We start from the raw sequence: 23,739 nt of genomic DNA on the forward strand, positions 1-23,739 counted from the left end.
CAGCCTATCTTGTCCCACGCGGCGCATGCGCAACCGACTCTTCGCCGGTCGCAGACAGCAGCACTTTCTTTCTTTTCTCTCTCTCGAGCTTACGCGGCTGCGCAAGTGCGCCCCTGTGCTTTCCCAACCAATCGCCCGACGCTGGCAAATGTACCGGAAGCGTTGCTGAGCTACGCTCTCTCTTTGTTTCTCTCTCTCTCGCGCGCGCTTGCGCAATCAAAGGCAAGCGAGCGCGGTTTCCGTTGTTGTTGAATAAGAGGTGTGGAAAATGCCCCCACTCGCCGTTTCTGGGTTTTTGTGTGTGTGGTTCGCGCTGAGCTGAGGAGCTTGCGCTTTAGCGACCCTAGGGAAGGGAGGATTAGCACACATGCTTCGCTTATTTTATTTTATTTAGAATACAGGGGTGGCTCACCCTCCTCCAGAACTCCCCATCTTCCATGCTGGCTGGGCCTTGGGGTGCCTCTTAATAGCCTTTTCTGCAGGCCCAATATATCCAGCTCCTTCAGTCTCGGAATTGTAGAGTTATGAACCCAAAGGGACATCTAGTCTGACCCTCTGGAGTGCTGTCTTTGGCTCAGAGTTCCTCATCTCCAACCTTCACCCTCCTCTGGACGTGTTCTATTTTGTTAGTAACCTTAAAATGAAGGGTGCAGAAGGGAGGGCTGACCAAAGCGGAATACAGTATACTTAATTTATAGATAATTTTTTTTAGAAATTAAAGAAAAATCCTTAACAAAAATGGAATCAGCCAGTGAAATTGTATAATGGGGGGAATAAAGAGACTGCTGCTTAGCAGTGCACTGAGGGGGAGGTTTCAAAGCCCTTATCCAAGGGTGTCACCTGGAGACTTCAAGGTCAGTACCATGGAGGGGAGTCATTGCTGCCTGGCCAACAGCAACCAACACACACCAATGAGATGTAGCAGCCCCCAGGCCTCTGTTGTCCTGCAACATCCAAGGCTTTTTTTCAACCATAACTCACCGGACTCAGTTCCGGCACCTCTCAGGTGGGCACCATTGCCTTTATAAGAGAACAAGAGAGGCATTCACGGTGAGTTCCAGCACCTCTTTTTCTAGAAAAATAGCACTAGCAACATCTATTTGTAAATGTTGGACCCCCTCCATCTCTTTCACTGCTTAGTACTGAAGGCTTCTTATCTGTCAGAATAGTGCACCACCTGACCGGCCACCACAGGGAAAAAACAAAAACGATTTCAGGAGACACCATGTTAGAAGAGGCAGGTTTTTTTTACAGAGGGAAGTGTCATCTTATAAAATGGGGCCTTGTGCAATAATGCAGCATTGTGGAGAACCCGCATGATGTTGGATGCCAACTCTCATGATCACCGAAGGCAATATGGCCAATGAATTGAGAGTTACAGTTCAATGATATATTGGGAGCTGCAAATCCCCAATTCAGAATCTAAAAACAATGCTTTCCGCCCTTCAGAACTATTTCCCTCATATATATTTATTAAATCACATTTATGCATATTGATTAATGACTAAAAGTTATACATAAAATTGGTTTATTCCTCCCTATCATGCTATCTTGGCAAAAGAGTTTCAAGCGTTTCACTTGCCAGGATGCATAGCTCACCCCTCAGAGAGAGGGTAGATTACTATCTTGGGTTTGCTTCTCAAATGCTTCAACAGAGCCCTCCTCAAATGCTTCAGAAGAATTTGAATACTTCTCAAGAATCACAGGTTAGATGACAGTTCTTAATCCCTCCCATTTACTCTCATTATTATTATTTATTAAATTTGTGCATTTATGTACTCTGCATTTATGCATTTACTCTGCTGGAATAATTTGCAGGTTTTGTAACTGAGGGCACCTTAATTTTGCTTTTTTCTTCACTCTTACCCACTTTCAGCCCTTTAAATTTCTTCCCTTTCCAACCCACAGCAGTTGGTGAGGCCAGTTTCTGTTCTTAGGCAACACTGCATTGCCAACATCTTCCAGAAGTTAGCGCCTACCTAGCCCAAATTCTAAGGGACGCAGGTGGTGCTGTGGTGTAAACCACTGAGCCTAGGGCTTGCCAGTCAGAAGGTTGGTGGTTCGAATCCCCGCAACGGGGTGAGCTCCCATTGTTTGGTCCCAGCTCCTGCCAACCTAGCGGTTTGAAAGCACGTCAAAGTGCAAGTAGATAAATAGGTACTGCTCCGGCGGGAAGGTAAAGGGCGTTTCCGTGTGCTGCTCTGGTTTGCCAGAAGCGGCTTTGTCATGCTGGCCACATGACCTGGAAGCTGTCTGCAGACAAACGCCGGCTCCCTCGGCCTATAGAGCGAGATGAGCGCTGCAGCCCTAGAGTCGTCCGCGACTGGACCTAATGGTCAGGGGTACCTTTACCTTTAGCCCAAATTCTACAATGCAGGATTCAGTCAATGGCTGTGGAGAGATGTACTCACTGTTAGGACACTGGGAGCTCCCTTCTCAGGTAATATTATAGATAGATAGATAGATAGATAGATAGATAGATAGATAGATAGATATAGATATTGCTGTTAATTTTTTTTATTAAAAGCATGCACATAAACAATCATAGTGCATATGTGCATGTTTTCCAAATAATTCAAATTCAGGGTACAGTAAGCACATTCTACTCGTTACTATGGGTTTTCCTGATATAAACATGGGGGAAGAAGTTTCCAAAAGGCTCTATTGAAGCTCAGGTGGTCTTCCTCCTTCTGACAAAGGGAAGCCAATTGTCAACAAAATGGTCTGTTTGTGCCACTCTCTGTGGAACTCTGTCTTGGTGCATCAGTTTTTATGGTAGTGCAAGCTGCCATACTTTATTTAAGGTAGCTTTTCTTCATGCTGGCTGGGACTGATGGAAGTTGTAGATCAAAACAGCTGGAAGATACCAGGTTGGCAAAGGCTCTCTTAGTGGAAGGGCATGTGTATGTCTCTCTCCCAGGTTAAAACTAGGTTCCCCAAATACAGACTTTGACTAGTACTCAACTTCCTGATCTTTACCACCCGTACCAGCAAAGTGCTTGAGGAGGGGAACAGACTTAGAGATGTGTGGAACATTCCCACCCTCCTTTCACATCCTTCCAACATTCAAGCACTTCAGTAGCCTAGGGGAGACTGAGGACAATATCAGAGGCAAAATGTGAGGAATGAGAAGGTGATGTGGGAAGCTAAGCTTGCCTACGGGCAAGATAAATCAATGAGTCAATGGCTATTGTTCATTACGACTTCCAGATTCAGAGGCATTCTTGTTTGCTGCTGTGGAAAACAGAATGTTTGGCTATGGTTATTATAGATGTTTCTACAATCAAACACAAAGAAACACACCCCAAACAGATAACAAAAAAAGCTGATCTTGGCCTGGAATATGAATGTTCTCTTTAAAAATGGAAAAAGTTTCTACACACATGGATATTTGGCTATTAAACTTCTGAAGCATATGTAATAAGCTGAAATGGAACCTCCAATTCAGATATTTCTAGATTTGGGTTTGGATTGATTTGTACATAATATTACTTGAAAAATAGGTGAATAAAGCCTTCCCTTTGATAGCTTAAAAGCATTTGGGAATTTTAAAATGTGTGTACTATTCATGCTGGTATTACTGGTACTGTATTTGTATTATTTGTATTAATAATACCAGCAATATGTATTAATTATCATGCAGTCCACAGCCCCCTGAGAGATCAAAGCGGTCAGGGAGGATCTGTCATTTCTAGTAAATGCTCGCTCTGAATCTTGCGGAAGTTGAGGTTTGCAATGTTGCACACATCTAACATAAGCGAGTGAGACAGAGAGAAACCACATGAAAGTATCATACTTAATGGCCACTACTCTTCCTGTTAGTTAGGGGTTTCATGTACGCTTTCAGAAAAAAAACATTGTCTTTTCTTACAGCGAACTGTTTCCTCCCAGACCACTAAGGCATTATTTAAAGCCTCTCTTTGATAGCAGACGGCATTGGTGGCAGTTACTTCCAAATGCAGAGGGCTGTAGGATCATATGATGATGTGCACTGAAGTATTCTGTGTCAAACTTCGGTCCAGCAAGAAGGAAACAGAGGGGGAGAAGATATCAACTTTTCTTCAGTAAAGTTAGCACCCTGCATTTCTTCTATGAAAGTAAAAGGTAAGTCAGTTTTTGCTAAAGGTACGCATAAAAATGTTCAACTGTTTGCAAGGCAAGTGCTTTGCATTCCTCTCTTATTTGTGATTATTTGCTGTGTTTTGTTCCCCTAGCTGGCAGATAGGACACATTGATCTTTAGGGGTTACTGGATTGGAAAACACCCTATCTCAAATTATTTTAGACATTACTATTGCTTTAACATTCAAAAGCTAGTGAATGCAAATAATTAAGTTATACTATTGCTGTGTATTTGTTTCTCAAAGCTATGTAAATATGTAAATGATGCCTCTGAATTTCTGCCTTTAAAAGATGGAGATTTATTTCCTTGTGGTAGCATAGTATGAACTAATGTATTGTGTAACTTTGATTCCTTCCTCTGTACTGTATATTTAGCTCTAACACTGCACACCCCAAACCTTGTACTTTGAGTAAACCCATTCATGGGTAAGTAGCTTATTATTCCACACTGTATCTTCTGGTGTGTGTCTGAGATAGGCAGTTTTTCTGTGTTGAGCCCAATAAACATCTTAGAGAAGGATATATGACACTGGGATCTTTCATGAAGGCCTTGCTTTCTAAATGTAAAGTTTTTGGAACTGTAGTATGTCTTATAATAAGCTGTGCATAGGATCAATGTATGTAATGCATTCTGAACTTTTTATTGATCCTTTGAACAGCTTATTTATTATATAAAATCATACTACAACTATAATTCCAGAGAGTTTACCGGTACATGTAGGTGTAATTAGACAGACACACAATTCCATCAGAGTCAGTCCTTGATCAACTTTTCATCTTATGTTGTGTGTGAATGTCTTGCTTGCTTACACAGTAATTGTAACACGTTGTCATGGTTAAGCATGTGGTCCTGAACCCCATTGTTTTTGATGGTGCAGCAAATGCTAGAATATTTGCTTAATTTTGCAACATGTTTTAATATGCTTTTTTGACATTGGGAGTAAACTAATATCCCCCTCCCAATTGCAGAAAGTAAGTGATCTGCCTTGTTTGGCCCTCAGTGCCAACATCAATCAAGGTACGGAACTATCTAGCTTAAAATAACTTGCATGGAGGCAGGACCATAATCTGCTTTTGTCAGACTCTGATCCTTCCCACATCCTACCCCTAAATTCTTGTGCCTCCTCTGACAGTTGTAAGGAAAGACTCCCTACAAAGACCTTAAACAATAGCAGAACATCAGGCGAGTGGCCTTTCAGTTAGTTGCAATCTATTTTTCACTCATTTGGGACAGGTGGGAGTGGGGTACAGTCTCTCCAAAATCCATTCACAGCTTCCTTAGGCTCTTGTTTAAAGTCCATTCACAGCTGCCTTAGGCTCTTGTTTAAAGTCCTTCTGGTTTTTTATTGTTTCATCTATATGTCCATATGAGTTTTCCTGTTCATTTTGTGTCTGCACAAAGTGAAACAATAAGCTGGTATTAGTGCATAATGCCTGAAACATCTTCTAGATTTGTGAGGGGTGTGTGTTGTCTCAGTGATAACTGCACTGTTTTTTGCAAGACCTTTTTATCTGCCTCAACAGACAAACTAGACACGATTCAGATGGCAGGCCCATTAGCTATTAAAGCCTATAAATAATTGATTGATAGTAAAGACTTACTTTAGAACATCTCGACTTCACACTATACTAGTTTTACTTCCATGGGATAAAAGGTTCAACAGCTAGCAGTCAGAGGGGCATGGTATTCCAATTAAGGCACATTTATCTTTGTGGTTGATTGGGAGACAATCAGCTGAATTCCATGAAACCTTTTATTATTTGGATTATTGTTAGTCTCATTTTTCATTATCTTTTGCACAATCCACATAAGCAAAATGGCTTTTACACAGGCCTTTTTACACCAGGGTAAGTAAACACGCTGATGGGCAATGGTGCTTATTGTAATGAGGCTGTTTGAAAGATGCTGAATCATATTTCATAGCTCAACTGTGGCCCAACCATACTATGAAACAATATGTTCACAGGATGTAGCTTTTGTTTTTCAGGAAAAGTGGGAGATAGTGATCTACTGCAGAATAAGAAAGGGGAAGTAGGTTGTTCTTTTTTTCCTGTATTCCTAAGAAATGCAATCCTAATTTCCTAATATGAAATTTGTTAATTTAAAGCAATGGAGGTGGAGTTTCTCCCCCTTATACCTGCTGCTGCCTATCAACTTGAATCATACCCCAATTTTCTTGGCAGAATGGTGGATCTAAGACAAACCTCTCTCATTTTTATCAGTTTAGAAACTACCTGCAGCAAATTGGGAGTCTGAAGTCATTTTATTTATTCAAGACAATAAACTGCCTTCATCCAGCAAAGAACGTGCCTTGCAGGTGATGAGACTGAAAATTATGGCTTATATGGAAAAGGGTTCTTAACATCTCTTATTATGACACAATGCAAATGTATCTCTAATGAAAGATGTATGCAAGCAGTTAAAAGGACTTATAGATCTTTTGATTGCTGAACCCTGCCCCTAGGTTTAAGCCCCAACTTTCCTTGGTGGTGGTGTGAAGAAGATTAAAATTCTTAAAAACAACAACAAACGGACAAACAAACAACAACTTTGTAAGAATCAGAAGAGAAAATGACTCAGGAACTTGACCTCAGCGTACTAAAGGGATTGGAACGACAAGTTGTTTTAGATGTCCTGAACCGTGATCAGATGTTGAGGAAGGTGGACGAAGAACGAATAAGGTATGTGGTCATTTTGGAATACAGCATACCATTGCATCTCCCTGTTTTCTTCTTTTCACCTATTTTATTAAAGTCATTTTCTCAGCTTCTTTGCTAGACCATTCTAGTGATTACATTTTAGATTAATTTCTTTGCAAGAAGAAATTTATTGAATGCCTTTGTCATGACAATTCTTACAATAGTTTCCTACATTCCCTACTCCTAGCAGTAAGAGTGTTTTCAGATGGGTGATTATTGTGCATGCAGCTCCACCCCCACCCCACCCCCCCCGGCAGCATTCATATGATGTTGGCATTAAAATGTGAGCCTATATTCCAGTCTAATCCAGATGTATCTTTCACAGCAAGCACATAGAGTCTACCTGTTACGAGTTTTTCCAAGTTCCTGCCAAGGGCTCTTAGCAAGATTTGGAAAGCAATTGTGATGTTTCAGTATGGTATGAAGGTTCACTAGTAAATTCCTCCAACCCACTTTTTAAAATTAAGAAGGTTATCTAGGAAAGCAACACAGAAGGAAGTCCCACTCACACATCTCCATAGGTCAGCCAGTTATTTCAGCATGGCATTATATTGTTTAAATGTGGTGGAAAGTGAAATTACAGGTTGACCTCTTTTTTTCTTTGGGTTTACATTGGCTAGTCAGATTGCAGCGTATTATTAGTGAAAGTGAATTCATGCAGCTATTTAGAGAGTGCAGTGTGAATAATTGTTCTGGAAACATTTTTTCCGCTCCCACCTGATGAAACCTGTGCATATTTATATATATTTTTCTGGCTGAGAACAGGAAACTGAAGCTGCAGCTTCAGGAACTTCGATGGAAAGGGACAAAAAACACAAACCTGGAATATAAGTCTTGTGCCCGCTGTCAGAAACCTCTTGGAGTGCTAATCAACAGAGGTGCAGTGTGCAATGGGTGCAGTCATCAAGTATGCTCCAGATGTCGCATCACTTTGAATCGCTACCTGTGGAAATGCACCGTCTGCTACGCTCATGAGTGAGAAATTCTAGAGAAATTGCTCAATAATATTTGCGTTGTGGGTGTTTATGCCTTAGTTGTATATGTCATGAGGATCAGGTCTGTAGGAGTTTCACGACAGCCAGAAGAAGGAGACAGAGGCAGCATATATTTTGGTGGGGAGTAGGACAGTGTGATCCAACACCTGGCCAGAGGACCACATGCAGCCCTCGGGCTTTTTTGGAGGCCCTTGGCAACATTTCACACACACACCACAGCAGCCCTCCGCCACCTTCCCAAAGCTGGGTAAGCAAAGTGCTGGGCTTTGGGAAGGAGACCTGAGGGCTCTGTCAAGGTCCTAGAGCCCTCTCTCCTCCTTCCCAAAGCTTAGTTAGCACTTCCCCAGCTTTGGGAAGCAGGTGGAAGGGCTCTAGAACCCTGCCAGAGCCTTATATCTCCTTCCCAAAGCCCAGCACAGGGGTCGGCAACCTAAGGCCCAAGGGCCACAAGGACTCATGGGGTCGTTTAACCGTGGAGCAAGGCAGGGACCGGCTTCCGCGATGCTGGCTGGCTCCTGCAGCCGCGATGCTGGAAGCTCCTGCAGCCAATGGGAAGCTGCACATGCCTCCTCTGCCCCGGAAGGAAATAGCATTTGCGCATATGCACTTCGATCCACCACGGCGTCTTCGGGACCGTGAACCGGCCCAAGCCACAAAGACTTCCAACCCTGGACCAGCACCTCACTTATCCAGGTTTGGGAAGGTAGTGGAAGGGCTAGGTAGGCGGGCATCAAATTTTGGGCTCACCTCCCCCCCTCCGTACGACAAGGCAGTGTCTAAGGAGGTTCACACAAAGGGCACATTGGCAATATTGTTGTGGAACTAACACACAACACTTGGTAGTCAGAACCATGGGACTCCTTTGCATGCACCTTCAGTAGGATGGGAGTTGCTTTCCTGTAATGTAATGTGTATTTGAAGCCTAGAACCACATAGGTTTTTTCACTTAATTAAAAAATGAAATTAAAATGAAAGCTAAGATTCTCAGGAAGTTGAATTCTATGCCCAGTACCAATTTCTATGGGTTTTCCATTCTTGTGCATAATCTGGAATGTCCTTCTGGGTTATGTAACAGTTGAGGTTCCAATGCTGTAATGAGTTTTTGTGATGAGCCTACAACTGAAAAATGTGTAAAAGGTTCAAATATTTGTTTTGCAGGGAACTTAAAGTGAAAGCAGGCGAGTGGTTCTTTGAGCAGCGATCAAAGAAATTTCCAGCTGAAGGTAATACTTTTTAAAAGCAGCAGGAAGCTACACTATTAAATGCAAGATATATTGATGGCCTATTATTTTTATATCACCTTTTATTCTTAGCAAGAAACATGTATAATCTGAAATAAATAGTAGATTCTTTAAAATGTAAATATATGAGAACATAACAGTTACCTTTGGCTACAACGTAGAAGTATTTAGGTGCCTTTAGGTGCCAGGTGATAATGTTCCTCTTCAACCAGGCCTTAGGCTGATTAGCATCCGGTACCCTTTTAGATGTGTTGTGGGAGTGAAGGGGTTATTTATTATGTGTTTTTTATATTGTATTTTTTGTTGTTGAGTGCCTTGGGCTCTATGGATAAAGGGCATTATACAAATTTAATACAAAAATAATTTTAACTACCGGTAAGTACAATGCACTCTACCTTGGCTGTAAACTCTTATCAGCTGATACTGATGCTGTGTTAAATTACAGATTCAGATACTACTCACTGTTGGCTTTTTGTTGTATTAATGAGTCCTGAAGCAGTTAATTATTATATATATTATTAGTGCCATTTTAAAAATGATTTGTAATGGACTTACAACAGAAAGTTCATCTGCCCATATTCCATTCCCTATGTCAACATTTTGTAGAATTCAAATGAAACTGTTAAACGGCCTCACCAATAGTTTTGCACAGAGAGATGTTGCTTTCTTTGCCCTAGACTAGAGAACGTGACAGAAATGTATAGAAAAGAAAATATGAGATCATTCTACTGGAATTTATTTCTATTGGTAAAATACAGTCTGAGTGCTTTTCTGATACGGTAACTATAATTTGAAAGCATGCAGAAGCTGGTCCAGTTAAAATCTGCAATCCTGCACATGCTTGGGTTGCATAAATCAATAGAAGTCAGTGGAATTCAAACTGGCTTGTTTGGGTGCAGGATTACAGTCAAAGGAATAAATGTTCCCATTTTGTTACTCTCTTGGAGCAGGAATAAATTAACAGTGATGAACCAAAATTATAGCTGTTATCCTCTGTTAATTGCCTCTGTAATCAATCAGTCCATGGTAATTCCTTCAAAGACAACACAAACTTCTGACATAAGTGGCACAATATTTCAACAGGGAACTTCAGAAACTAGTACAGTACTGTTAATCAGTTAGACGTTGTTGTTGACTGAATGGGATCTGGGATATTCTGCACACAAAGCACGCAACCCCTCAATCTGCTTTGGAGGATCTCTCAATTATATGGGACAGATTTTGAGTTAGTGGGGGCTACAGAGGAGAGGAGTGGGAAGTTCCTCTGCACAAGTGGAACAGATCAGCATTGGGTACAACCCATAAGAACATGTGTACAGTCTGCTTGTTTCTCATTTCATTTCTCTAATGGCCTTCAACCTATGCTGGCACATGAGAAAGGGCAGGAAGTGGCCTTTAGACATAAGATAGTGAATTAAGAGCAGTGGCATGCTTGCAACAGGGTTCTTGTAAAATATGCAGCCACTTCCCTATTTGCTGGCATAACTTGGCCTGAAATATCAGGCAGTCATTGTGAGAAAATATTTTTTATCAACAATTCTGTTGATTGTGCCAGAGAGTTACTGTACTTTATACAGTGTTAATAATTGATCTGTTGCAGAATTATTATCTTTGTAAGTAGCTGTAAAAGCATATTGAGATTAATGCCCTGTGCTTGCATACACACACACACACACACACACACACACACACAGAGGTGAAACTCGGAAAATTAGAATACCGTCGAAAAGTGCATTTATTTCAGTAATGCAACTTATTTTTTTATTTTTATTTTACAAATGCTTTGTTTTGGAAATTCCACAGTAAAAAAACAAATAGTTACAATAATACAAAAATAAACATCGCTATTACATTTCATTAATTACATTCCATTTATAATTGACCAGCCTGACAACAAATAATTACAATTACAACAAATAAAGGCATGACATATCTTGCTTTGCATGTCATGCATCTATCTCATATATTGGTTTCTCATTTTAAGTTGCATTACTGAAATAGATGCACTTTTCAACGATATTCTAATTTTCCGAGTTTCATCTGTATATATATTGCTCTGTGCAATTCATCATTTGTTACATGTCATTGATGACAGAAGGATTGCTTGCTCTTAGTTGATTATCTGTCTGCTGTTTTATAAGGAGAAATATTATTCTTATTAATACTGTGATTTACATCAGAGGTCAGCAGACTTTTTCAGCAGGGGGCCGATCCACTGTCCCTCAGACCTTGTGGGGGCTGGACTATATTTTGAAAAAATAAATAAAACGAACGAATTCCTATGCTCCACAAATAACCCAGAGATGCATTTTAAATAAAAGGACACATTCTACTCATTTAAAAACACGTCGATTCCCGGACCATCCGTGGACTGGATTTAGAAGACGATTACAGTGGAACCTTGGTTTATGAACACCTCAGTTTATGAATTTTCGGTTTACGAATGCCGCGGACCCATCTGGAACGGATTCATTCACTTTCCATTACTTTCAATGGGAAAGTTCGCTTCAGTTTATGAACGCTTCAGTTTATGAACAGACTTCCGGAACCAATTGTGTTCATAAACCGAGGTACCACTGTATGCCGGATCGGGCCCCCGGGCCTTAGTTTGCCTACCCATGATGGTTGGTACTTAGTTATACAAGTTGGGTGATAGCCAATGAAGTCATACTCTGAGTAAACCCATTAAAATAACAAACTTAAGGTCATTTGTTTCAACAGGCCTACTCTGAATACAGGTGTGTGTCCCCCACTTATGTGGGGGTTATGTTCCTGCATACAAATGAAATTGTGTAATGTCAGGGCGTTTTCAGAGGTGCTTCCCTTTTTGTGGAATATGCTCCCTAGTGAGGTGCATCTTTTTCTGTCAGTGTTAGCTTTCACGAGGAATTTGAAAACATTCTTATTTACTCAGGCATTTTGCAGGTGAAGAATACTGTTTCTGGCAACCCGGAGATCATTGAATGAAATAACGATTTTAATTGCAACTATTTTAGAATGATTTCCCTGTTTTAGAATCCTTTTTTAAAATTGTGAATGTGTTTGCCACCCTGGGCTCCTTTGGGAGGAAGGGTAGAATGTAAATTCAATGAATCAATTAAAATTTAAAAATATTGTTGTGCTGCTTGTATTACTGAACTTTTCAGCTGTAATTTAAGTTTCTACCATCCGATATTGTACATTGCTTGAATCAATACCAATAACTAAATGTAAAACTACATTTTTCTAAAAGGTCACAGAATCTCTTGAGCACTTTTAAGGGTTGGCGAAACTGAAGTATATTGACAACAATAAATGACAGAAAATTGTGACAAAGAACTGGTTTGTGAATAGAATTTTATTGCTAGCAAATGACCTTGGTGGGTTTTCCCCCCCTCTTGCTTCACAGGTAGACATGAAACTGCTGGCGCAAAGCTCTTGGACTCTTATCAAGTACTTCTAAGGTAAGGACAAGAAGGTGAGCTTGTCCTAGAGAGGTGGGTGCAGTACAAGGAGTGTATTGTACAGTACAAAATAATCTGCCCCTTGAAGCTACCTGCAGATGCCAAGGTTTAATTTTAAAAGCTTGTAATAGAACAAGCAAAATTCTAAAACTTATTTTGGTGCTTTTGCTGTACTTTTAAAACAAGTTAGCATAGTACAAAACCTAGTAGGGCCTGAGTATTGTAGTGGTTAGTGTGTTGGATTAGGACCTGGTAAACCAAGGTTCAAATCCACATTCAGCCATGAATCTCACTGGGTGACTATGGGGCAGTCACAGTCTCTCAACCTAGCCTACCTCATAGGGTTGTTGTGAAGTTAAAATGGGGAGTGGAAGAACCATGAATGTCTTTTTGGAATAAAAGTGGGATATAAAAGTAATAATATAATAAAAGCAAGGCTGTCACAAAAAATCACATTCCCATGCCAAGTTATCTACCTGCTGCCTGTAATGTCTCTTACAACTTATCCCATGGGGAACTGCAGTGCTCACAGTGTGGTGGAGCAGGGATTCACACCCCCACCTGCACTGCCAGACCGCTAGCTGTGACCTCACACATTAGTATGGTGGCCCTTAACCCTGAGACACATTAAGTGGTTTGTTAATTTTCAGTAAAATCTTGCTCAATGCCTTGCTCTGCTGAAAGGGTAAAGGTTAGAAGTAAATACCAAGACTGTCAGGAATGTGACAGACAAGCAGCAAAAATGTTGTAGGGGAAATGCTTATTGAATGTTTAAGTTAAGCATTAAGGCTGAAAAGTCACTTCTAAGCAAAATGCTTAACTCTGCATGTAACTTAGGCCCTTAGTTGATGGTAAATATCACAGGATCTGCCTTAGTTCTCCTGAAGAAATATTTGGTAGATTCCCTTTCCCACTGTTTTAAAAAGATTTCATGATACAATATAAAGCAAAATCTTTTTTTATTATAAAAATGTAATATAAAATAATCAAAAGAGTAAACAGTATTACAATTAGTAATAACAGAATAACAGAATAAAGTGGCTTAAATGTTTATTTGCACCATTGTTTTTTTTCTTATACAGTAAAATAAAATTATTACTTACATTTTAGTACACTATTGTACAATGTCAACATTTTACACAGCAACATATAATTTATCTGACTTCCCAATATCCTTGATTTTCTTGTAAAGTAATAAGACATTGGATTCTATCTGTATAATATTTCAGGGTATTTCCCCTTATTTTTCAATGTTGTTAACCTCAGAATGTTAAGTTGCTCCCACAACTTGCAAATAAAATTTGCTTTGCTCAGTTCTGGGGTATTTTTCCATGACTTAGCCTACAGAATTCTTTCCAATGTCAAAACATACAGAACCTGTGTCCAATATAGTGATGGTATACTTCATTTCAGCAGGGATGCGGGTGGCGTTGTAGTTTAAACCAGAGAGCCTAGGGCTTGCCGATCAGAAGGTCGGCGGTTTGAATCCCCGTGACGGGGTGAGCTCCCGTTGCTCGGTCCCAGCCTCTGCCCACCTAGCAGTTCGAAAGCACTTCAAAGTGCAAGTAGATAAATAGGTACCGCTCCGGCGGGATGGTAAATGGCGTTTCCGTGCGCTGCTCTGGTTCGCCAGAAGTGGCTTAGTCATGCTGGCCACATGAACTGGAAGCTGTATGCCAGCTCCCTTGGCCAACAGAGCGAGATGAGCGCCAAAACCCCAGAGTAGGTCACGACTGGCCCTAATGGTCAGGGGTCCCTTTACCTTTATACTTTATTTCACAGTCAATTGACACAGCAGATTATCTAACGGATCTCATCTGTTTGGGAGGTTAAGCTGGGAGGAATTCGTAGTATGACAAGTTTTGTCATCTCAGATATGAAATTCATTTTCTATGAATGTCTGTCATTCCCCTGGTTATCTTCCTTTCATATTTAATCTCTACAATTATTTATTACCATGGTTTGTTTTATTATATTAAATGATCGACACGATAAAGGGAATGATAAGATAATGTGCTTACAAATTCGAGTTACTGTCCTTTCATATTCCACCTAATTTATAAATAAATATATTCCAGCATCATTAAATATAAACCATATAAGTATAAATTTAAATGCCAATAAGTATTGTTTAAACATTGTTAAAGGAATACTACTGTTACCTACTATACCAACCTTTAAAGCATCAAATTACTTCTAACATAATCTGCTTTCTGTTTTATACACGTAAACAGTTGATTAATTTTGCAGCCATCTCTGTTCCCTAAAATAAACTTTACATTAAATATAACATTGTTGGTCTCTAATGTCTAGTGCTGTTCTGCTTTGATTGTTTTTTTGTGATTTTTAATGCTATTTTTAATTGATTATTTTTTGGTGATTGATCTCTTTGAAATGGTGGTTGATGGGTTTTAAAATGAGAAATTTGGGGAAAATGGATTATAGGAGATATAGCGAATACAGTATGTCAGAAATGAACTTAAATCTTTATGGTAAAATTCTGTTCTCCTTAAATTCTCAGTAACATATCAGTGGTTCCTCCAACTCCCCCTCCATTTGCTGAATCCACAAGTGAACATAATACAGTGGTAATGTATACTTCTATCTTTTCAATTCAATGTGGCGTGGCATCACATCTTTTAGCTCTATTACAGTATTCCCTTTTAGCACATTTTCTTTTAATTTTTGTTTTCCTGACAGACTTTTGCCATTGAGTGCATTTTATGTTTTTCAGAGTGCAGTCCTAAACGCACTTACCTAGCAGTAAGCGCCACTGAACTCATCTGTTAGTTTTCTAGATAAATATGAATGTTATTGAAATAGGGATGATTGAAGAAGGTTGTTGACTCGGTCCTATTGTACACCAGTGGCAAGGAGCAGAAGACTGGCTGAATGGCTGTTAAGGCTGCAATCCTATATTGTCTCATTTGGATTGGACCATTGAATTCAGTGGGACTTGTTTTTTAATGGGCACATATAGGATTGCAATACAGATTGCTTTATAAGCCACCAGGATGCGTCTTGCAGCAGATTGCAGACCTTTCCGCAACTGGTAAAGACATACTTCTTTACCCAGGCATTCGGGTGGGTGCATTGTTTTTTCCTTCCTGCTGTATTGTTGTTTTGCCATTCAGGGGATTTTGTCAATTTTTGTGGTCCTTTAACTTAATGATTTTAACGAAAGCTGTATATTGTTTTAAAATGTGGTATCTTGTGTAATTTGCCATGGGAGCATTCAGTGAAGGGCAGGCTATATGTACAAATAAGTAAATATATCAATAAATTACTGCCCCAGCAATCAGACCAGAAGTCCAATCAGTATCAAATAATCTCTCTGCAGGGTTTCTCATACTTGGGTCTCCAACTGTTTTTGGACTACAATTCCTATCATACCTGCAGGGCCGTCTTAAACGCCCCTGCCGCTGTGGTGCGCCGGATCTCTCCGGCGCCCTCCCGCCCCGTTTCCCGGTGCGGTGGGCGGGTGGGCGGGCGGGCAGGCACAGCGCGATCTCTCTGGCGCCCTCCCGCCCCGTTTCCCAGCGCGGTGGGCGGGTGGGCGCAGCGCGGCTCCCACAGGCGCAGCTGCGCGGCGGACCGGCGGATCGGCCGGCCAGCGGGTGGGCGCAGCTCGCGGCGCCTTTCTGGTGGGCCGGCGCCATGGTGCCCTGCGCCACCGGGCGTCTACCTAGAGCCGGGCCTGCATACCTGTGCAACTGGCTAGAGATGATGGGACTTGTAGTCCAACAACAGCTGAAGACCCAAGTATGGGAAACCCTGCATCACCCTGGTGCACCACCAAAACTTGGGGCCAAACTACATATGACATGGATCATGTTGCTCTTTCCTTAAGTACAAGGAGATGTGTGGTGGCGGTGGTGGTCTTTTTTTACAAGTAGGCAGTGTGGGTCACTGATCCAGATCTGGGCGTGACATCCTCCTGCTGCAGGCCCAATCTGGAATAGAGCCCTCAACATCTGCAATTTGCATTGTTTTTTTAAAAAAAAGGTTCAGTTGAAACAAAGCCTGCCTGAGCTGGCTATATTTCAAAAAGCCAAAAACACTCTGTCGTTAAGGGCAGAGCTACATGATTCATGTCACATGTAGTTTTGTCCCTGGCTTTTGCAACCAATGCTTGTCATGGGATTACTCCCCCAAGTTCCTAAGAAGTTTCATGGGTGTTCACTTCTAAGGCTCTAACTATGTTTGCTGGGCCACGTGGAATATATGTGTACCTTGATCCACAAGCCCAAAACAGATATTTCTGTATAAATGCAAAAATGAATTATACATATTATTATTAAAATCCAGATGAAGGAGCATAGGAAGCTGCTTTATACTGAGTCCATCTAGCTCAGTATTGTCTGCACTGACTGGCAGTTACTCTTCAGGGTTTCAGGCAGGGAACATTCCCAGCCCTACCTGGAGGTGCTGGCAACTGAATCTTGGACCTTCTGCATGCAAAGCAGATGATCTGCCACAGAGCTGCAGCTCTTCACCTAAATATGTTCCATTTGATAAGCTACTTGCTTTTATTTGTAACATCATTACAGCATATTTGTGCTGTGGTAGATAGAAAAGGATTGAACTGACCTGTGTGTCCTTTTTGCAAACACAGACAGCTCGAGTAATGCCAAAACATTTCCCTTAATTGCTTGGCTACGGATATGATAGTTCTATTTGCACACATGCACTTCTTTTTCTTTTTCTTTTTGGTAGGCTTCTAAGAGCATGTGACTCGGGAAGCCTTGAAAACACAACTCCTTCTTTCATCACTTTTATCTTTTTATTTTCACCCTGTATTGCAGGAACTTGACCAGACTAAAGGTTTCCACCGGTCTATGGAAAATCTGTTTCTGACATTTACATCACATATAAAAAGTAAGTGTTCTTAAGGGCTTTGCTATTCTAAAGCAAGCACCCAAATGTTTCAGCTTGAGAGGATGGGTCAGGCCATTTAACAGAAAGCAGAGGGGAGAATTCAACTTCTTCTTAGTAGAGGAGTTGGTGGTTTCCCCCCCAGGGTCCACGAAGGGAAGCAGCTCCCCATGTCAAAATTTTGAAAATAACAGGCACACTTGCTTCTGATTCCAGTACTACTTTTTAGTCTTACATTGTGATCCTCCCACATTGTGTTTGGAACATGCTGGCTATTTTTGAATTGCTTAAGGTGCAGCTTGTTCATTTATGCTCTGAAGTATTCATTCAACACCTTATTTTTAGTGAAAATAACAATGAGGTTTTTCAGAAGTTGAAAACTGTTCCAGGGAACATTATTTGGTGACAGCATGGACACCAGTCAATTGGTACTGTATACAGTATAGCCAGCTTCTGCTGCAAGCTGCCAAAAGTGATTTCCTTGAGTTCAGTCCTCAAGAATAGATTGTACATCTGACCCAAATACTCAGTTGATTTCAACTTCACTAGTAGAGTTAGTGAAGTGGTAAGCCTGTACCTTAACTGTACGACATAATGTTGCAAGTTGGAGGCTGACATGATTGAATTCCTCTCCATAATTGAACCCCACCCCCCAAATGTATGCAGAAAGCCAAATACTCGGGAAATGGGTTCTTTCCTAGATTTCTTCCTGGCTATTAACATGATGGCTGCATGGAAGTTCCAGATTCAGAGGAACTATAGCTTGGAATACCAGTTTCTGGGGAGCAACAGCCGGAAAGAACTGTTTTTTTCTTAAACCCTGTATGTGAACTTTAAAAAAAGGCATGTGGCCAGCAGGATACTACATTAGAGGGGCCTGTGATTTGATCCAGCAGGGTTCTTTTGGTCCTGAAATGACATTTTTCTATGTTTGTATGTGTATACACACCACACACACACACACACACACACACACACACACACACACACTGGAGGAGCATTTAATCACGATCTGTGAGAACTGGGCCTTAGTTGTGCCTGGTTATTGCTAGATTGCATACCAAGGCCACCACGGTTTTGGCTTAGTTTTGCAGGTACTGTACAACACACACACACTTTGCATAAACCAAGAGGACCAGCTACAACTCGGTCAACCCTTTCTGTTGCTGCTTCTCTTACATGATAGTGAAAAATTGATAATGGAGGACAAGCTGTTTTTCTTAGTGTGGGGTTTTGGCGTTTATTTTTTATTTTTTGGTCAAGTAATCCAAGATAAACTTCTGGGGAACCTCAGGCTCTGTGGAACACGGGTTGAAAACCACTATGCAATGTGACCAGTGCTTTTTTCTGGTGGTACGCATGCCCCTAAACATTTTGTGAATCTAGGTTTGGCCTCATTGAGGGGCAGTATTTCAATATGAGTAGGAAAATGAGAGTATCCCTAAACATTTTTTTTAGAAAAACACTGAATGTGACCCATATGTATAGGTAACTACCCTATGTGTAACTTGAAAACTTAGGTACTACCATAGTGTAATGATAGTTAGCATTATTCCTGTTTTCAGTACTCCAGACTTGTTGTGCATCAAAGTTGTCAGTAACAGATAACCCCTTTCTTGGAATGACTGTGTTCCACTGAAATGGGACTAACTTCTAGCTGTGTTGCGTTCAAAGTTGAGGTGACCTAATGTGATGAATTCCAGCCAGTTTCTTCAAATGGAAATTCCAATGCTGTCCTGTAAATTAAGTTTACATATATGCCTCTCTAAGGCTGCATACATGCTGTATCTTAGCACATTCAAAGCCCATTTTTCTTCTCAAAGAATTCTGGACACTGTAGACTCACAGAATTACAATTCCCAGCCAGGGCCATCTCAAGCATGTCGGGTGCCCTGGCGCCGTGGTGCAGAGATCGCTCCGGCGCCCCCGCCCTAGTGGGCGGGCGCAGCACACAGCGCGGCATTGCCGCGCGGTGCCCCCCAGTCAGCCCCGCACCACCCAGCCTACCCCTAGAGCCGGCCCTGCTCCCAGCAACCTTTAACAAACTACAGTGTCCAAAATTCTTTGAGGGGGGAAATGTGCCTTGAATGTGCTTGAAAGGTATAGCGCGTACACAGCCTAAGAGCATGCCTGGGACAAGATTTCCCCTCCCTGCAATTGACATTTTTATTCATTGTTATAACAAATACAGGAGCTTGCTGTAGAAAACAGATTGTTGGACATAATACACTTTCTGCTCTCCCACTCGTTGGTTCAACAGTCTGTAATCAATTCTGCATTTTGTACTTCAGTATATTTAAGCTCTTTTCCAGTATCACCCATGTTGGAAATGTCAACAGAGCATCAAACAATAGCTGACCTTGTGTTTTTGTGGAGAGGCTCTGTGCAGAAGCTTTTATATGCTGCTCCAACAGCAACCGCCCCTCAGCTTCAACCCACCTTATGGGCACAGACAGTGAATAATAACTAAACAGACATGTTGCATTTTCTACAGGAGATGATCAGATTTGGTTTAACTGTTTGTGTGTCTCATGGGCCATTTACTGCAAGCAATGGGTAAACAAATATTGATTGTTATAAAGGGAAATGATGGAATGGTTTCATAAGTCAGGCATGACTCAGAATTTCCTTTTGTGGACTTAAAAGTGCTCAAGGTCCTGTCTTCTGGTATCAAAATGACATGCAGTCTCTGAGATTCTTTGTGACAAGTGCAGTATTACATACAATGAAATAATGTTATTCACCAATATGGGTCTAATCCTAGGGGAAATATGGGTATTGTACATTCCCAGTTTATGGCAATACTTTGATTTCTTTATTAGTAGGTTTATATCAGGTCTTGAAAACTTGACCCTTCCTTCACACCTCAATTTTGTGTGTGCATTGTATCATAAATATCAGCCATGCTTTCAGTTATGAATCTAATATTATCTTTTGCATAGTACAAAGTAGTGTACAAGCCAATAGATGAACTTCGTAAACAAACTGAGTATGTTTGATGGGTATTTTTTTTTAATTATTGTTTTATTAATTCTAGAAATATCAAAGTCCCAGAATGATATGACAGCCGAGAAAGGGTTGCTAACAACAGATTATGGGCAAGAAATGGATCCAAGGAAGGAGAGGAGAAGCCTGTCTGATACTGCCATTGATATTTCATCCAGGGTATTCAATTATGTACATTCAGTATATTTTAAATGACTGTTTACAAGCAAATATACACACAGGGCTTAGCTTTCTGCACTTGAAAGTAAACTCTAAATTCTGTTCCCGGAAAACACAAGATTCTTTGAATGGAATGAAATACATATAGTTTCTCCTTTCTTGATTGTGATGATTTTCTGTTCTTAGTTCCATAAGTACATTTTTTGTATAATTGGGAATTATTTGTTTTACTTCCCCTCCCACTGATCCCCCCAAGGCTAGTGAATGTGAATCAGAAGAAATGTCCATGTAAACTGCAAGTTGCCCTATGAACTTTAATGGAGCGGTATCCATGGTTGTAAATGAATATCCTTGCAAATCCGTGTTCCTCCATTGAAGTGTGTGGGGAAATCCTTTGAAATGGGAGAATACACTGCATGAGTGCATATCTCGTAGCTGCTGCAATTTGCTGGAGTGGGCAGCTATTTTTCAGAGGACAGTTAAGTGAGGAAAGTAATAGAAACCCATTCCTACATCTCTCTACAGGTAAATAATGCCCCAACTCTTCAACGGCTCATAAGTGGAGATCAAGGTGTCAATGGAGTTGCTGCCAAAAGGAAATCCAGTGAAGAGCTAATTCCATCCAGTGCCATAAGTGACCTTTTTTCTTCAGGAAAACGAAGTGTAAGTAGTGATCCTGTTTTCATCTTGTGTTCACTGTGGAAGGAAATATGCAAACAGCTTAAAAGGAAAGCACTCTTAACCAAAAACGATGTGACCAGAAAACTCAGTTAAGGGGGGAAATTATAGAAAAAGAATTTAAGAAAGTTATAGATATTACACACACACACACACACACACACACACACATCTTCCTTAACTCAGTTTTTTGTCACTATGTTAGATTGTAGAAGCTTAGCAATTCACTGCTTGTAATCTAACTTTGGAAAATTCACAGAGGAATACAGTGATGTTCTATATTGGACAACATATTATTTATCTTTGGGGAATTCCAGAAACGCGATGAATCTTATGATAAAGATGACAGATGGGCAGGGTACAAATATAATAACAATAATAATAATAATTGTTGTTGTTGTTAAAGAAATGAAGATGGTTGTTATATTTCAAAGCTCTAAAACAAGTGATTACTGTATGTCTTTTTACATTGTATTAATTCATTTTCTTCATTACAGGGTAGTTTATTCAGCATTAACAGCACTTGCACTGAGGCTGGCAACTTTGAGCAAGCTGATGTCAGTGGTGAGATAGAAGTTGCCATCAGATATCTCTTCAAATCTGGCATTTTAGAGGTATATATCAGAGCCTGCAAGAACTTGGCTTATGGAGAGGAGAAAAAGAAAAAATGCAATCCGTAAGTTTGTCTATGCTTATCTTTCCAAAGCCTATGGCATGAAATTCTGATACAAGTAAAATTGGGGCTTGAAGCTTTGACTCCTGCAAACATCCCTCCCTCCTTCTTTAGAGTGGTTTTCAGTTTTTGTATAAATGACTACCAAAAAGATGAGGTGGAATGACTGATAACTAAAGACTGTAGGAAGGACAAGAGGCAAAGTGGGTCATGTTTCAACCAAGAATATTTAGGTTGGATGTTCAAACTTAAAAATTGCATTGGACAATGGAATCAGTCTGGGGAAATTGTTTGGTATAGACTTTTGTTGCTGTGTTGTGGCCATCTGTAAATTAAAAGAAAATAGGTAGATTATTTATATAGTTTACATAAAAGGGACCCCTGACCATTAGGTCCAGTCGCAGACAACTCTGAGGTTGTGGCGCTCATCTCGCTTTACTGGCCGAGGGAGCTGGCGTACAACTTCCAGGTCAGGTGGCCAGCATGACTAAGCCGTTTCTGGCATATCAGAGCAGCGCATGGAAATGTCGTTTACCTTCCCGCCAGTACCTATTTATCTACTTGCACTTTGAGGTGCTTTTGAACTGCTAGGTGGGCAGTAGCAGGGACCGCCCCGCTACTGGGATTCGAATTGCCGACCTTCTGATTGGCAAGCCCTAGGCTCTGTGGTTTGGACCACAGCGCCACCCACGTCCCTCATAGTTTACATACATACATGCATGCATACATCAAGCAAAAGGGAAAACAACTATTTCCCCAGCTGTTCAGAGACCAGTGAGGTTACAGATCAATGCAGATATTTTAGTCACTTCTAGGTATGCTTGGATGTAGTTGCAGTTTATTTCACTGCAAACTCTTACTGACCAGCAGGGGGCTACAGGCTGTTGTAATGATTTTAAGAAGTGAAATTGTACGGTAGCAATTACTTCCAGGAAATGGATTTTTATCAGGTAAACGGAGTCTAGCCTGGACAAGTATTTTTGTGAGGATTGTTTAAGCCCAGAGACCTTGAAAGCCCAGCCACAGATATTTTTACTTGTGCATAAGTTCCACTGAGTTCCATGGAGTTTACTCCAGAATAAGTGCTTAAGATTCTGACTTTAATTGCAGGGTTGTAGTCATGCTGAACCTCAAGAGCCCTTTCTACTCTTTGACTATGCTAAAGCTAGGATTAAAGCAAGATGTTTCTCTTTTTAAGAAGCACGTGTGTAATGAGTAGCACTTGACCTTCATGTTAAGACATCCTTTCAGCAGAATGGGGAAAGCATTCTGGAATTTCAAAACTGCCCTAACACTTTCCCAGGGTTTGGTGCTGAATCTGTTGCATTGCCAGCTGATCAAACTGGAGCCCTTCCAAATGGACTTGGTCTTCATACATACCTACAGGCCATCAAGATTATCACAATGCAAGCATGGATGTCCCTGTATAGGAGAAACAGGAACAAAAGGAAGTTAAATAAAATAACAACAGATTCAGAAACTGACTTTGCATTGCTGAGGGGGAAATCTTTTTTTAAAAAAACAAATCTCCAAGGGAGGGGGCAGGGCTTAATAAAAGGTTTGTATGATAGTGCTGGCTTGAGTAATAGTGGGGAGTTCTGCACCTGCTCACTTTAAAAAAAGAAACTCAGAGCTCCTCCAGATCAGTGGTTTCTGGTGTGTGAATATATTCTGCAACATGGCACTGATGCAAAAAGGTGTGTGTTAGTGGTGACTTTATACTGGACTTTCCACACTTCATTCTGCTTTATTAGATAGAATCATAGAATTGTAGAGTTGGAAGGGACCACAAGGGTCATCTAGTTCAACCCCCTGCAATGCGGGAATATTTTGCCCAATGTGGGGCTT

At 40.8% G+C, this 23,739-nt stretch overlaps 1 protein-coding gene across 9 annotated transcripts in view; it reads left to right on the forward strand.

The window, feature by feature from the left end:
- The first annotated feature begins 3,746 nt into the window (after positions 1–3,746).
- SYTL3 (synaptotagmin like 3) overlaps positions 3,747–23,739 on the forward strand; it is a 31,639-nt gene continuing 11,646 nt past the window's right edge. For 2 of the 9 annotated variants that reach the window (XM_035108631.3, XM_088667333.1), the window contains exons 1-11: positions 3,874–4,104; positions 6,345–6,439; positions 6,587–6,803; positions 7,587–7,796; positions 8,975–9,039; positions 12,446–12,500; positions 15,022–15,088; positions 17,306–17,378; positions 20,413–20,540; positions 21,066–21,203; positions 21,716–21,894. In XM_035108631.3, the coding sequence (XP_034964522.1) occupies positions 6,694–6,803; positions 7,587–7,796; positions 8,975–9,039; positions 12,446–12,500; positions 15,022–15,088; positions 17,306–17,378; positions 20,413–20,540; positions 21,066–21,203; positions 21,716–21,894 (1,025 nt within the window). In that variant the 5' untranslated portion in view covers positions 3,874–4,104; positions 6,345–6,439; positions 6,587–6,693. Of the gene's footprint in view, positions 4,105–6,099; positions 6,154–6,344; positions 6,804–7,586; positions 7,797–8,974; positions 9,040–12,445; positions 12,501–15,021; positions 15,089–17,305; positions 17,379–20,412; positions 20,541–21,065; positions 21,204–21,715; positions 21,895–23,739 lie in introns of those variants that run through there. The other 7 variants (XM_035108630.3, XM_088667335.1, XM_035108632.3 and 4 more) reach the window with 6 other exon arrangements.

This window comes from Zootoca vivipara, chromosome 3 (assembly GCF_965207765.1).
Source record: "Zootoca vivipara chromosome 3, rZooViv2.hap1.1, whole genome shotgun sequence".
Classification (NCBI taxonomy): domain Eukaryota; kingdom Metazoa; phylum Chordata; class Lepidosauria; order Squamata; family Lacertidae; genus Zootoca; species Zootoca vivipara.